The following is a 12,865-nucleotide window of genomic DNA, read 5'->3' as shown; positions in this document are numbered from 1 at the left end:
CATATGAAGTGATGGATCATGAATTCCCAGAAGGGTTTAAACCCGTAAACATCAAATCATACGATGGCACCACAGACCCTGCGGTATGGATCGAAGATTTCCTCCTCCACATTCACATGGCCCGCGGAGATGATCTACATGCCATCAAGTATCTTCCCCTTAAGCTCAAAGGACCTGCCCGGCACTGGCTAAACTACCTGCCTGCAAATTCCATTGGTAGCTGGGAAAACCTGGAAGACGCATTCCTTGACAACTTCCAGGGCACATATGTGCGACCTCCGGATGCCGATGACTTGAGCCACATAACTCAACAGCCCGGAGAATCAGCCAGGAAATTCTGGACCCGGTTTCTAACTAAAAAGAACCAAATAGTCGACTGTCCGGACACCGAAGCCCTAGCGGCTTTCAAGCATAATATCCGTGACGAGTGGCTCGCCAGACACCTTGCCCAAGAGAAACCCAAGTCCATGGCAGCTCTTACGACACTAATGACCCGCTTTTGCGCGGGCGAAGACAGCTGATTGGCTTGCAGTAGCACTACGCCACATTCTGGAACTTCAGATGTCCGGGACAATAATGGCAAGCCACGGCGCAACAGACACAAGCGACGGAACAACGGCGACATCACCAAGGATACGGCGGTCAATGCCAGATTTAACGGATCGAAATCCGGTCAGCGGAAGAAGCCATTCAAGCGCAACAATCAAGGACCGTCCAGTCTGGACCGTATACTGGAGCGCTCGTGCCAAATTCATGGCACCCCGGACAAGCCAGCCAACCATACCAACAGAGACTGCTGGGTCTTTAAACAGGCCGGCAAAATAAATGCTGAAAACAAGGACAAGGGGCTACACAGCGACGATGACGATGAGCCCTGGCGTCCGAACATGGGGGGCCAGAAGAAATTCCCCCCCCCCCAGGTGAAAACGGTCAACATGATCTATGCCACCCACATCCCCAAGCGGGAACGAAAGCGAGCACTGCGGGACGTATATGCGATGGAGCCAGTCGTCCCCAAATTAAACCCATGGTCAGCTTGCCCGATCACCTTTGATCGTAGGGATCATCCTACTAGCATCCGTCATGGCGGCTCATCCGCATTGGTTTTAGACCCAATTATAGATGGGTTTCACCTCACAAGAGTCCTGATGGACGGAGGCAGCAGCCAGAACCTGCTTTATCAGGACACAGTGCGGAAGATGGGCATCGATCCTTCAAGGATCAAGCCCACCAAAACCACCTTTAAAGGTGTCATTCCTGGAGTAGAAGCCCGTTGCACGGGCTCTATAACATTGGAAGTGGTCTTCGGATCTCCGGATAATTTCCGAAGCGAAGAGCTAATCTTCGATATCGTCCCTTTCCGCAGTGGTTACCATGCCCTGCTTGGACGAACCGCATTTGCTAGATTCAATGCGGTACCATACTATGCATACCTCAAGCTCAAGATGCCAGGCCCGCGCGGGGTCATAACAGTCAACGGGAACATGGACCGCTCTCTCTGTACAGAAGAACATACTGCGGCCCTTGCAGCAAAAGTACAATGCGGCCTCCTCCGGCAAACCACCAATCCGGCAACGACATTTTCAAGCCCCGTCAAACGAGGGCGGAACACCCCGCAGCAAGATCAGCAGGCGCGACAAGAGCAGGACTAGCAGTCCGGCCTCCGCTCAAATCCCATCAAAGCAGCATTCGTGCCACGCGTACACAATTACGCACTGAAAATACCATGGGCACAGGCAGAAGCGTATCAAGGGCTCAGTCAACAGTATGCTATCACTTAATAACCTTTCCATTCACCTTTAAGGACATTGCTTTAGTGCAGCCTCTCCAGAATATCCGGATTGTCGGACTTACATAGGAGAGGAAACCCAGGAGGCAACAGGCTTTGGGCATAGCAGGAAACACCCAGGTGGAATCTATTTACGATCATTTTTCCCGCTTTATCTATCTGTACGTAGCCTGCCCCTGGATAGAATATGTCAAATCATCCTATTTTGTCTCCGCTTAATGCACACATTGTAAACATACGCTTAAACATATTATTCATCAATGGGAGACCACATATAGTGTCAGCTTACTTATTTTTACTTGAGCATTTTTTCTAAATGTCTATTTAATTTTGCGTCCGTACACTTTGGTACGTGTAGTTTGCCAGGGGCTCCTTATGGTACCCTATAATACGGCAAGTCAAGTCGGAACACTTTCAACAGTGCGGCACCCCGAACTTATAGCATTATATGCATCAGCTCCGAATCATGTCTAGGTTACGGTTGGGATAGCCTGGCTCCCTTGCTTTGGTGCCTTACGTTCCGTTAATTCGGCTAAGATACCGCAGGGAGAACTACTGCGATTGTGCCCTGGTTCTGCCGGACGAGCACCTCAGTAGAGAAAGCACAAAACTATCTGACATGATGTGGCGAGAGACTGGTCGCTGTTCCAGAGGTCTAAAATCCTTAAAGATTTTTTCCGCTTTAGGCGTTAATTCGGCTTTGTCCGATATAGGCGTCTATAGTGCCCCAATTCGGCCTTCCGGACTCTATGGGCTTCGCCGAAATTTAAAATCATATACTTCTATGGCTAAGTGAAGGTTATAAAGTTGTATAGTCCGATTGCCTGGTTCGCTGCGCTGGACACCTCCTTAAGGGACCAAACATTTGGATAAAGAGTGTACGGGTTTTCCACGAACACCCCAGTACTAGTTACACGGGGGGCGGAAGCCGGCGACTGGCCTACTTTCAGAATTTTATAAATAGCCGCACAGAAGGTAATATTTTAAATCACAAAAGCGCTACATAGCGAAGTAACTTCGTCTTTATATTACAAACATGACAGAAGTGACTTCATTCAAAAATTATGTCTTTGGTACATTCATCGGCCATGAGGCAAGCACCCTTCATGACGCCATCATAATACTTCTCGGGGACGCGATGCGGCTTGCCCTCCGGCAGCCCGTCCTTCACCAACTTCTCCACATCCAGCTTCCCCAATGCACCTTGGCACGGGCAAGGGCCCGACGGGCACCCTCAATACAAATGGATCGCTTGATGACTTCCAGTCGCGGACAGGAATCCACCATCCGCTTGATCAGGCCGAAGTAGATGGTGGGCAGAAGCTCGCCCGGCCATATCTGGACTATGAGATCCTTCATAGCCACTTCGGCCGCCTTGTGGAGTTCGACCAACTGCTTCAGTTGATCACTCAGAGGCGTTGCTTGTTCGGCCCCAGTATACTGGGACCAGAACAATTTCTCCGTTGAGCTCCCCTCCTGGGCACGGTAGAACTCCGCGGCATCTGATACGCTGCGTGGCAGGTCTGCGAATGCCCCTGGAGAGCTCCGGATTCGAGTAAGTAAAAGAAACGCCTCCTCCACATGTTTGCTTTGCATAAAAAATTTCTTACCCGCCGCTATTTTCTTGGCCTCCTGGATCTCTCGCTGAGCCCTCTCGGCTTCGGCCTTGGCGTCTTTTGTATTTGTAAGGGCCTTCGCAAGCTCGGCCTCTTTTGCTTTCAGCTCCCACTCTGCAGACTCGAGCTTCTTGCCGAGCTCCTGGAGCTCTTCTTGTACCTCGCCCACTCGGGCCTCTTGCTTTTTGCGCTCCTTGAGTTCCAAGGCCGCTTTGTGTTCGGCCTCGGACAGCGCCTTCTTGAGAGATGCCACTTCGGTGGCAGCCTCTGTTACCACATCACGATGTCTCGGCGTTAGCATAAACAAATTTTATTTGTTATTTATTATATGAGAAAGGGAAATCATTCACCTTTGTTCTCTTCGAGCTGCCTCCTCGCGAGGCCGAGCTCTCTCTGTGCCAGCTCTAAATCCTGCGTCGGGCCAGCGATTTCGGTCGTGCGAGCAGCAGCGGCGAGCAGCACAGCCTGTTTGTTTACATTCAACGCTTATTGTTAGATTCCTGTGGATTATAATTGACCCTCCGTTTGGTTTTTCTTTCCGAACACCAAACAGAGTATCAGGGGCTACTACCTGTGGATTATAATTGACCCTCCGTTTGGTTCAATCTTGCGGTGTTTTTACCCAGTGACAGAAAGGGTTGCAAGACACGTATTGTATTGTTGCCATCGAGGATAAAAAGATGGGGTTTATATCTTATTGCTTGAGTTTATCCCTCTACATCATGTCATCTTGCTTAATGCGTAACTCTGTTCTTATGAACTTAATACTCTAGATGCATGCTGGATAGCGGTCGATGTGTGGAGTAATAGTAGTAGATGTAGGCAGGAGTCGGTCTACTTGTTGCGGACGTGATGCCTATATACATGATCATGCCTAGATAACGTCATAATTATTCGCTTTTCTATCAATTGCTCGACAGTAATTTGTTCACCCACCGTAATACTTATGCTCTTGAGAGAAGCCACTAGTGAAACCTATGGCCCCCGGATCTATCTCTTATCATATTTGCTTCCAATCTACTTTTATTTGCATCTTTATGTTCTGCATCTATATTATAAAATACCAAAAATATATTTATCTTATCATACTATCTCTATCAGATCTCACTTTCGCAAGTGGCCGTGAAGGGATTGACAACCCCTTTGTCGCGTTGGTTGCGAGTTCTTTGTTTGTTTGTGTACGTTCGTGGGACTTGTTGAGAAGCCTCCTACTGGATTGATACCTTGGTTCTCAAAAAACTGAGGGAAATACTTACGCTACTGTGCTGCATCACCCTTTCCTCTCCAAGGAAAACCAACGCAAGCTCAAGATGTAGCAGGGTCATACCACGGGGTTATATTCCCAACAACCACCATATTCTATTCCACCTATAGTGTTATATCCATGGCTCACGCTCATGTATTGCGTGAAAGTTGAAAAAGTTTGAGAATACTAAAGTATTAAACAATTGCTTGACTAAAACTGGGGCTGTGCATGATTTAATACTTTGTGTGATGAAGATGGAGCATAGCCAGACCATACGGTTTTGTAGGGATTACTTTTTTTGGCCATGTTATTTTGAGAAGACATTATTGGTTTATTAGTATGCTTGAAGTATTATTGTTTTTATGTCAACATTAAACTTTTGTTTTGAATCTTATGGATCTGAATATTCATGCCACAATGAAGAAAATTACATGGATAAATATGTTAGGTAGCATTCCACATCAAAAAATCTATTTTTATCATTTACCTACTCGAGGACGAGCAGGAATTACGCTTGGGGATGCTTGATACGTCTCCAATGTATCTATAATTTTTTATTGTTCGATGCTATTATATTATCTGTTTTTGGATGTTTTATATGCATTATTATGCTATTTTATATTATTTTTGGGACTAACTTATTAACCTAGAGCGCAGTGCCAGTTTCTGGTTTTTCCTTGTTTTTGAGTTTTACAAAAAAGGAATATCAAACGGAGTCCAAACGGAATAAAACTTTCGTGATGATTTTTCTTGGACCAGAAGACACCTGTAGGACTTGGAGTGAAGTCACGGGAGTCCCGAGGTGGCGACAAGCCCCAGGGGCGTGCCCTAAGGGCTTGTGGGCCCGTCGGAGCTCCTCCAACCCTAATCTTTGGCCTATGAATTCCCAAATATTCCCAAACGACCAGAAGCGTCCACCAAAATATTTTTCTGCCGCCGTAACCTTCTGTACCCGTGAGATCCCACCTTGGGGCCTTTTCCGGGACCCTGCCGGAGTAGGATTCGATCACGGAGGGCTTCTACATCAACTTTATTGCCCTTTCGATGAAGCGTGAGTAGTTGACCACAGACCTACGGGTCCATAGCTAGTAGCTAGATGGCTTCTTCTCTCTCTTTGATCTTCAATACAATGTTCTCCTCGATGTTCTTGGAGATCTATCCGATATAATATTCTTTTGCGGTGTGTTTGTCGAGATTCGATGAATTCTGGATTTATGATAAGATTATCCATGAATATTATTTGAATCTTCTCTGAATTCTTATATGCATGATTTGATATCTTTGTATTTCTCTTTGAATTATCGGTTTGGTTTGGCCAACTAGATTGGTTCTTCTTGCAATGGGAGAGGTACTTAGTTTTGGGTGCAATCTTGTGGTGTCCTCACACAGTGACAAAGTAGGAGTAGCGAGGCATGTATTGTATTGTTGCCTTCAAGGGTAAAAATATGGGGGTTTCATCATATTGCTTAAGTTTATCCCTCTACATCATGTCATATTACTTAGAGCGTTACTCTGTTCTCTTCAACTTAATACTCTAGATGTAGGCAGGAGTCGGTCGATGTGTGGAGTAATAGTAGTAGATGTAGGCAGGAGTCGATCTACATGACACGGACGTGATGCCTATATTCATAATCACTGCCTTGGATATCGTCATAACTTTGCGCTTTTCTATCAATTGCTCGACAATAATTTGTTCAACCATAGTATGTTTTCCTTCCAAAGAGAAGCCTCTAGTGAAACCTATGACCCCCGGGTCTATTTTCCATCATATATTTTTCAGATCTATAAACCAAAAAACCCAAAAATACCTCGCTGAGTTTTATTTACTTTTATTTTGTTTTATGATTTAGTAATCTTTTATATCTGTCTCTATCAGATCTCATCCTTGCAAGTGACGGTGAAGGGATTTACAACCCCTTTATCGCGTTGGGTGCAAGTGTTCGATTGTTTGTGCAGGTGCATAGATTGGAGACTTGCATGTACCTCCTACTGGATTGATACCTTGGTTCTCAAATTGAAGGAAATACTTATCTCTACTTTGTTGCATCACCCTTTCCTCTTCAAGGGAAAAACCAATGCAAGCTCAAGAAGTAGCAGCCGCAAGACGTGCCTTGTACTTTTCAATTGTAACATCAGGTCTAAACTTTTTCTTGAACACCCACTTCCATCCTACAGGTTTACACCCATAAGGACGATCGGTGATTTTCCAGGTTCCGTTTGCTAAGATGGAATCCATCTCACCACGGACAACTTCCTTCCAGTAGTCAGCATCAGAAGATGCATAGGCTTCTGAAATAGTCCTGGGTGTGTCATCCACAAGGTACACAATGAAATAATCACCAAAAGATTTTGCAGTCCTTTGTCTCTTACTCCTTACAGGAGTTTCATTGTCATCCTCCATAGGATTCTCAACGTGTTCCATTGCAATGGTGGGTTCGGGAATTACAGCAATCCTGGCTAGATGGAGTAGGTATCTCCTGATTTGATGAACTCGACAAATCCTTCACAAGAAATATGTCCTCAAATAAAGTCGCATCATTCGACTCCATAATTGTACCAACATGCATGTCGGATACCTCAGATTTTATTGTCAAAAATCTAAAGCCAATGCTATGAAAAGCATAACCCAGAAGAACACAATCCACGGTTTTCGGTCCAAGCTTGCACTTCTTGGGAATTCGTATATTGAATTTTGCCAAACAACCCCAAGTACGTAGATAGGAGAGTTTAAATCTTTTCCTTTCCCATTCCTCAAATGGAGTCATGGTCTTATGCTTTGTGGGAACTCGGTTTAGGACATGACATGCAGTCATTAGCGCCTCCCCCCACCATGCCTTGGAGAGACCCGATGTGTCTAACATGGCGTTAACCAAATCAGTTATAGTTCGGTTCTTTCTTTCAGCCGCCCCATTTGACTGAGGTGAGTAGGGAGGCGTCCACTCATGGATTATACCATGTTCCGCACAAAACAAATCAATTCATTGAAAAAAAATACTCCATCGCGATCGGACCTAAGCCGTTTAATCTTTCAATCAAGTTGGTTATGTGCTTCGGCTTTATAGTTTCTGAAGAAATTTAAAGCCTCGTCTTTCGATTTCAGAAGATACACATAACAATATCTAGTGGAGTCATCAATCAATGTCATGAAGTATTTCTTTCCACCTTTTGTCAACACGTCATTCATCTCACAAATATCAGAATGTATAAGCTCTAGTGGCACCAAGTCTCTTGCCTCTGCAGTCTTATGGGACTTGCAAGGTTGCTTAGCTTGCACACACACTTGGCACTTGGAGCCCTTGACAGTAGTGAATTTCGGATTTAAACTCATATTGGCTAGCCGCGTCATGCACCCAAAGTTAATATGACAAAGTCGTGAATGCCAAATATTAGACTCATTATCGTGGCAAACATTACTAATAACTTTAATGCAAATATCTAACAAAGGTAGGCGGAACAAGCCTCCGCACTCATAGCCTTTTCCAACAAATTGTCCATACTTAGAAATTACAACTTTATTGGACTCAAAAACCAACTATAAACCATCTCGACATAAACGGGAACTGCTAACGAGATTTCTATTGATGGATGGCACATGATGAATGTTTTTCAGGCACACGATCTTCCCCGAAGTAAACTTCAGATCGGCCGTACCAACACCTGGAACAATGGCATGTGACCCGTTCCCCATCAGCACGGGAGAAGTCCCTGTGACCCAGAATCCTTCATATCAGTATCACTGATGACAACATTAGCGGTCCTGCCGCTCTTCTCATGTCCGTGCTCCTCAAAGCGGTTAGGACATCTCGGTGGAGGAGGAGCACGCGTGTATGTCTCCTCTTCTCATGCTCATACAAATGGTAGAAGAGCTCAGCTTATAAAGAGGTGCAACTCCCATTCAACTTCCGAGGTGGGACTAAATTTTAGTCCGACTCACACCACTCACAGCCATGAATGAATGGGCCATGAGAATTTCAGATTTTAGTTGGGCTTTGGGCCAAAGGCCTACTAACAAATTCCAACAAAACATTCCCATGTTTACATCAGCAGTTCAAATGCATGCATTTCTGTCCATAAAAAACTTGATCAAACCACGGAGGGATAAAAAACTATCAATCTACCCGTTAAGGATTAGCATAAATATTTCTTACAGATGGTATCAACCGCACGCGAGAGGCAAATGCTACATCACGCTACTAACAAGATAGATCAGTCAAAACAAAACCAAGAGGCATGATACCAGCTCAGGACTATACTACAGGGTCTAGCTATATCTGCAGATCACCCTGCATTTCAGCACCCGGTCTTGGACGTAGAACCCGGGCATCGCCATGATCTTCACCCGAGACAGGTTCTGCTGCGACCGTTGCCTCTCGACCTGGATCTCCTCCATGTACATCGGGTCGAAGGCCCGGTTCTCCTCAACCCGCAGCACCATCAGCGGCGGGCTGAAAGAGAAGGCCAGAAGGTGGAGCAGCCAGATGCACTTCGCGGCCACGAAGAAGCACTGCAGCAGCTGCTCGGCCCACGGCCACGACCAGCTCAGCGTGGACACGATGCAGCTCATCTTCTGGTCGCAGAAGCGGCTGAAGTCCTCGCAGTAGTACTTGGTGCCCTTCTTCAGGACCTCGTTCCAGCTCAGGTTGCGCAGCGCGACGAACGACGCGAAGTTCTCCTGGAGGTCCTGCTTTGGGTCGAAGCACCTGGGCGACCCGTTCTTCTGGAACGTGCAGTTCTCGAAGTCTTGGTACATCGCTTGGTTCATGAGAGCTTCCAGATGATACAGTATCACTTTCGAGTGCTTGTCGGCGAGTGTCAGTTGATATGGCTGCAGGAGCAAGTTCAGCTTATCTGCCAGCCCATTGTCGGCGTCTTCGACTTGCTGGAGCAGCACCTTGCAGAACTGTTTGATGGAGAGACGGGCTTCCGATACTATCTGCAAGAACCCTTCCACCATTACTTCCTGGCTGACGGGCAATGAATCGTCCCTGCTGACACCCACTGACCTTGCTGACCTCTTCGAGTGAGATTGCGCGTTTTTCGTGCTTGTTGCTTTCTTTAGAGCCTTCTTCAGTTCTATGGAATACGCTTCCAAGCTCAGCAGCTTGCTAGTTAGTTCTCCCAAAGATGATCTCATCTCTCCAACTTCTTGAAGAGCAGCGTCCCTATGCTCATTGGCCTCCGCAAGCTCCTTCTTCAGAGATTCTACTGAAAACACCCCCCACTCCTTGAGAAGCTGCGACATGTTCTCACATTCGGCAGTGCTCGGTGACATGTCCGATTTCGTCTTCCTCTTCGACTTGGGTAACAGCCATGAGAGCACGTTTGTTCCTTTTTGCCTTGTACGCGAGCCGACAGAGGGGTGGTGGTTCGACTGTGGCACAGCACTGCTGAGGTTCTTCGGAGCATTGGCATCAGCTTCAGGGTCCCTGCTGATTGTCGCAGGCTTGCAAGTGTTGCACGTGGTCGTGGCCTTCGATTCTGCTGAATCTGTTCCCCTGCTGGCCGACTTGAGGAAACTGTCAGCGGAGAGAGCAGGATGAAGGAAGGAATGATGGTTTCTACGAGGGATTCTGTTCCGCATATGCTCATTTGATGAAGAGAAATGGAGCTCGCTGTTTGATGAAGAGAAGGTGTTGTGATTGTCGAGATCCGAGAAGGCCACCTCATCTTCAGCACCTTCATGGTCTAGACCGATTCCGCTCCAGTTCTCAGATAGGCTCCGGTTGTCTTGGCGAATGTAGTTCATTCCACCCAAAGGCTCTTCACCATAAGCCTGAAAGATTTCGCCAAGGAAGCAACAAGTGTCAATATCAAAAGGTGGTTAAAAATTCAAAAATATTACTATAGAAGATGATTCAGCAAACAAAATGAATGTGGTTCAGCTCTAACCCCTCGCTAACTTTTGCTTCTTTGTTTTAGTTACTGTTTTGCTTTCTTTTGCAGTTAGTTCTGCGTTGTTAGCTTTGTGGCTGTTTTGGTTTTGTAAGCATTCTGACATCTCGGCGTTCTTCTTAAAATACAAAATGATGTGCATTTCTATGCGTGTCGAGAGAAAAGAAGGTGATATATATACCAACAAAGGGCAACATGATTTCGGAAAGAATGCAGACATAGTGACATACTGAAACCAAGTACTCCCTCCGTCCGGAATTACTTGTCATCAAAATGGATGAAAATGGATGTATCTAGAACTAAAATACATCTAGATACATCCATTTCAGTGACAAGTATTTCCGGACGGAGGGAGTACATGCTAAAATAGTTTGTTATAATTGTTCAGATTACTAGTGGTTCCCTTTTTGTAACTGTACCAGAAAAACATTTATAGCCAACCAAACAGCTTGGCGGCACGATTTAGTAAATGCATTCCACTGCGGAGAAGTTAGCTAATTCGCCAACAACCTGTATAAGTAGGCTGTTCTGGAATGTTGTAAATTAGACCAGACAGAAGACAGCCAGGGCTCTAGACACCTATTTACGTGAAAAAGATCATTGCCTTTCATATGCATACAAGAAAATAGCCTTGCTTGTTTCTAACTTAGCCATGGTAACTGAAAAATGCTTAGAGAACAAACTCCAATCAGCATAGCACATTTGAGCACACTGCTTTTCAGCTTCCATTTCGGCCAAGGAGGCAAGGACTATCGCTAAAGAAAGTTGAATTTAAAAATGGTGCGAGTGCGACCCACACAAAGAACATGCCCACAATAAGAATAGCAAATCCTGCAGCAACCTACCACCACGACAACCAGATGCAGAAGTGTGCACTTTTTTTTAGCATGGCGGACAGTGGCAAATCGAGCACCAATGGAGCTGCCTTTGGCAGACACTGTTGCTCCTTAGACCGAGAAACAGTAACAAGCGCAAAACAGGCAAGAGCTTGCTCACCGGGGTGAAGACGGGGTAGTCCTCGGCGACGGCAGCGGCCCTGGGGAACGCCGGCGACGCGGCGGGCGGCACGCGGATGACGGCGGGGCTGCGTCCAGCGCCGGCGCCGGCGTCAGCGTAGGCGGCACACGCGGCGGCATTGGCGCCGCCGCCCTGCAGGAGCGCGGCGTGGAGCGCGCGCAGCTCCGTGGCTTTGGCGATGGCCGCCTGGATTTCCTGGCGCGTAGCCGGGAACGCGGCGGGCGGGTGGGAGGAGGACGACGGGGCCGAGGCAGCCTCCGCGGCCATGGGCAGCGCGACGGCGACGGCGACAGCGCGAGGGGCGGGTCAAAGGCCGCGTCTTTGGGTTTGGCTGTGCGCGGAGTTGTGGCGCTGGGCGGAGGGAGGAAGGGAATAATGGCTTGTTGTATGTTTTGTCCGTGTATGTCAAGTAATCCCTCCGTCCGGAAATACTTGTCGGAGAAATGGATGTATCTAGACATATGTTAGTTCTAGATACATCCATTTTTATCGATTTCTTCGACAAGTAATTCAGAACGGAGGGAGTATTTTGTATCACTGTGCGGTAATCATGCTTGGTGCTACGTAGTACTCCTACTAAATGGGTACCGGCGCCAATGCAGGACCAGCATGGCACTGGATTTTGAGACGTTGATTTGATAGTGGGGGCTGGACCAACGTAGCAGTGTCAACAGAATGATAAAGCACATGAGAGAGAGAGGGTAGCTTTACAGATGGGAGGGAGGGAGAGAGACGGTGGCGTGCCATCTACTGAAAGGAAAAATAAAAAGGAATGTTTGAGCTGAGCTCTCTTGTTTGATTCTTTGATTCTTTCTAAGACACTCATGCTAACACAGTGCCCCAGTCCCTGTGCTGTTGATACCGGCATAGTTTAGCAGTTGGGAGTTGGGACGTTTGACAGTGTATTTGCTGTGTACTGTGCTGTGCACTGCATGCTTGACTGACGGAGGAGGTTTTTATACGGACTACTTGCACTTGCGGTTGTGGGTCGGCGAGGAAGCAAAGTACCGAGGAGCAGGGGGAAAAGGCAAAGAGCACGGCCACATGGCTCCCACGGGCAATTTAAGCAGCGATGGAACTGATTGATGATGATGCCTGCCCCACACTGCCGCTGCGTGCGATTCGCTTTCGGCTTTCAGCTACGTGGGCTTCCGGAATCATGGCTCCCGGTATATGAAACGGTTCGGAGAAAAATTCGAGCGAAGTCATCACAGAAAAAGTGAGCGAATTCCCTCCCTGCTGGAAATTGAGATCCGGGTCTCTTTAAGCTGGTAGTCCCTCCGCCTGCGCCTGCGGGGACTCAAA

At 47.0% G+C, this 12,865-nt stretch overlaps 1 protein-coding gene across 1 annotated transcript; it reads right to left on the bottom strand.

The window, feature by feature from the left end:
• Positions 1-8,750: 8,750 nt before the first annotated feature.
• LOC123160115 (IRK-interacting protein) lies at positions 8,751-12,342 on the bottom strand. Its single transcript, XM_044577935.1, has 2 exons — positions 11,540-12,342; positions 8,751-10,424 (listed from the first exon to the last, which is right to left on the bottom strand). The coding sequence occupies exons 1-2, from the start codon at positions 11,825-11,827 to the stop codon at positions 8,913-8,915; spliced, it is 1,800 nt and encodes a 599-aa protein (XP_044433870.1). The 5' UTR covers positions 11,828-12,342; the 3' UTR covers positions 8,751-8,912.
• Positions 12,343-12,865: the final 523 nt, after the last annotated feature.

Source organism: Triticum aestivum, chromosome 7B (assembly GCF_018294505.1).
Source record: "Triticum aestivum cultivar Chinese Spring chromosome 7B, IWGSC CS RefSeq v2.1, whole genome shotgun sequence".
Lineage (NCBI taxonomy): Eukaryota > Viridiplantae > Streptophyta > Magnoliopsida > Poales > Poaceae > Triticum > Triticum aestivum.
Note: the sequence above shows the minus strand (reverse complement) of the source record. Positions and strands in the feature narration are given on the sequence as shown.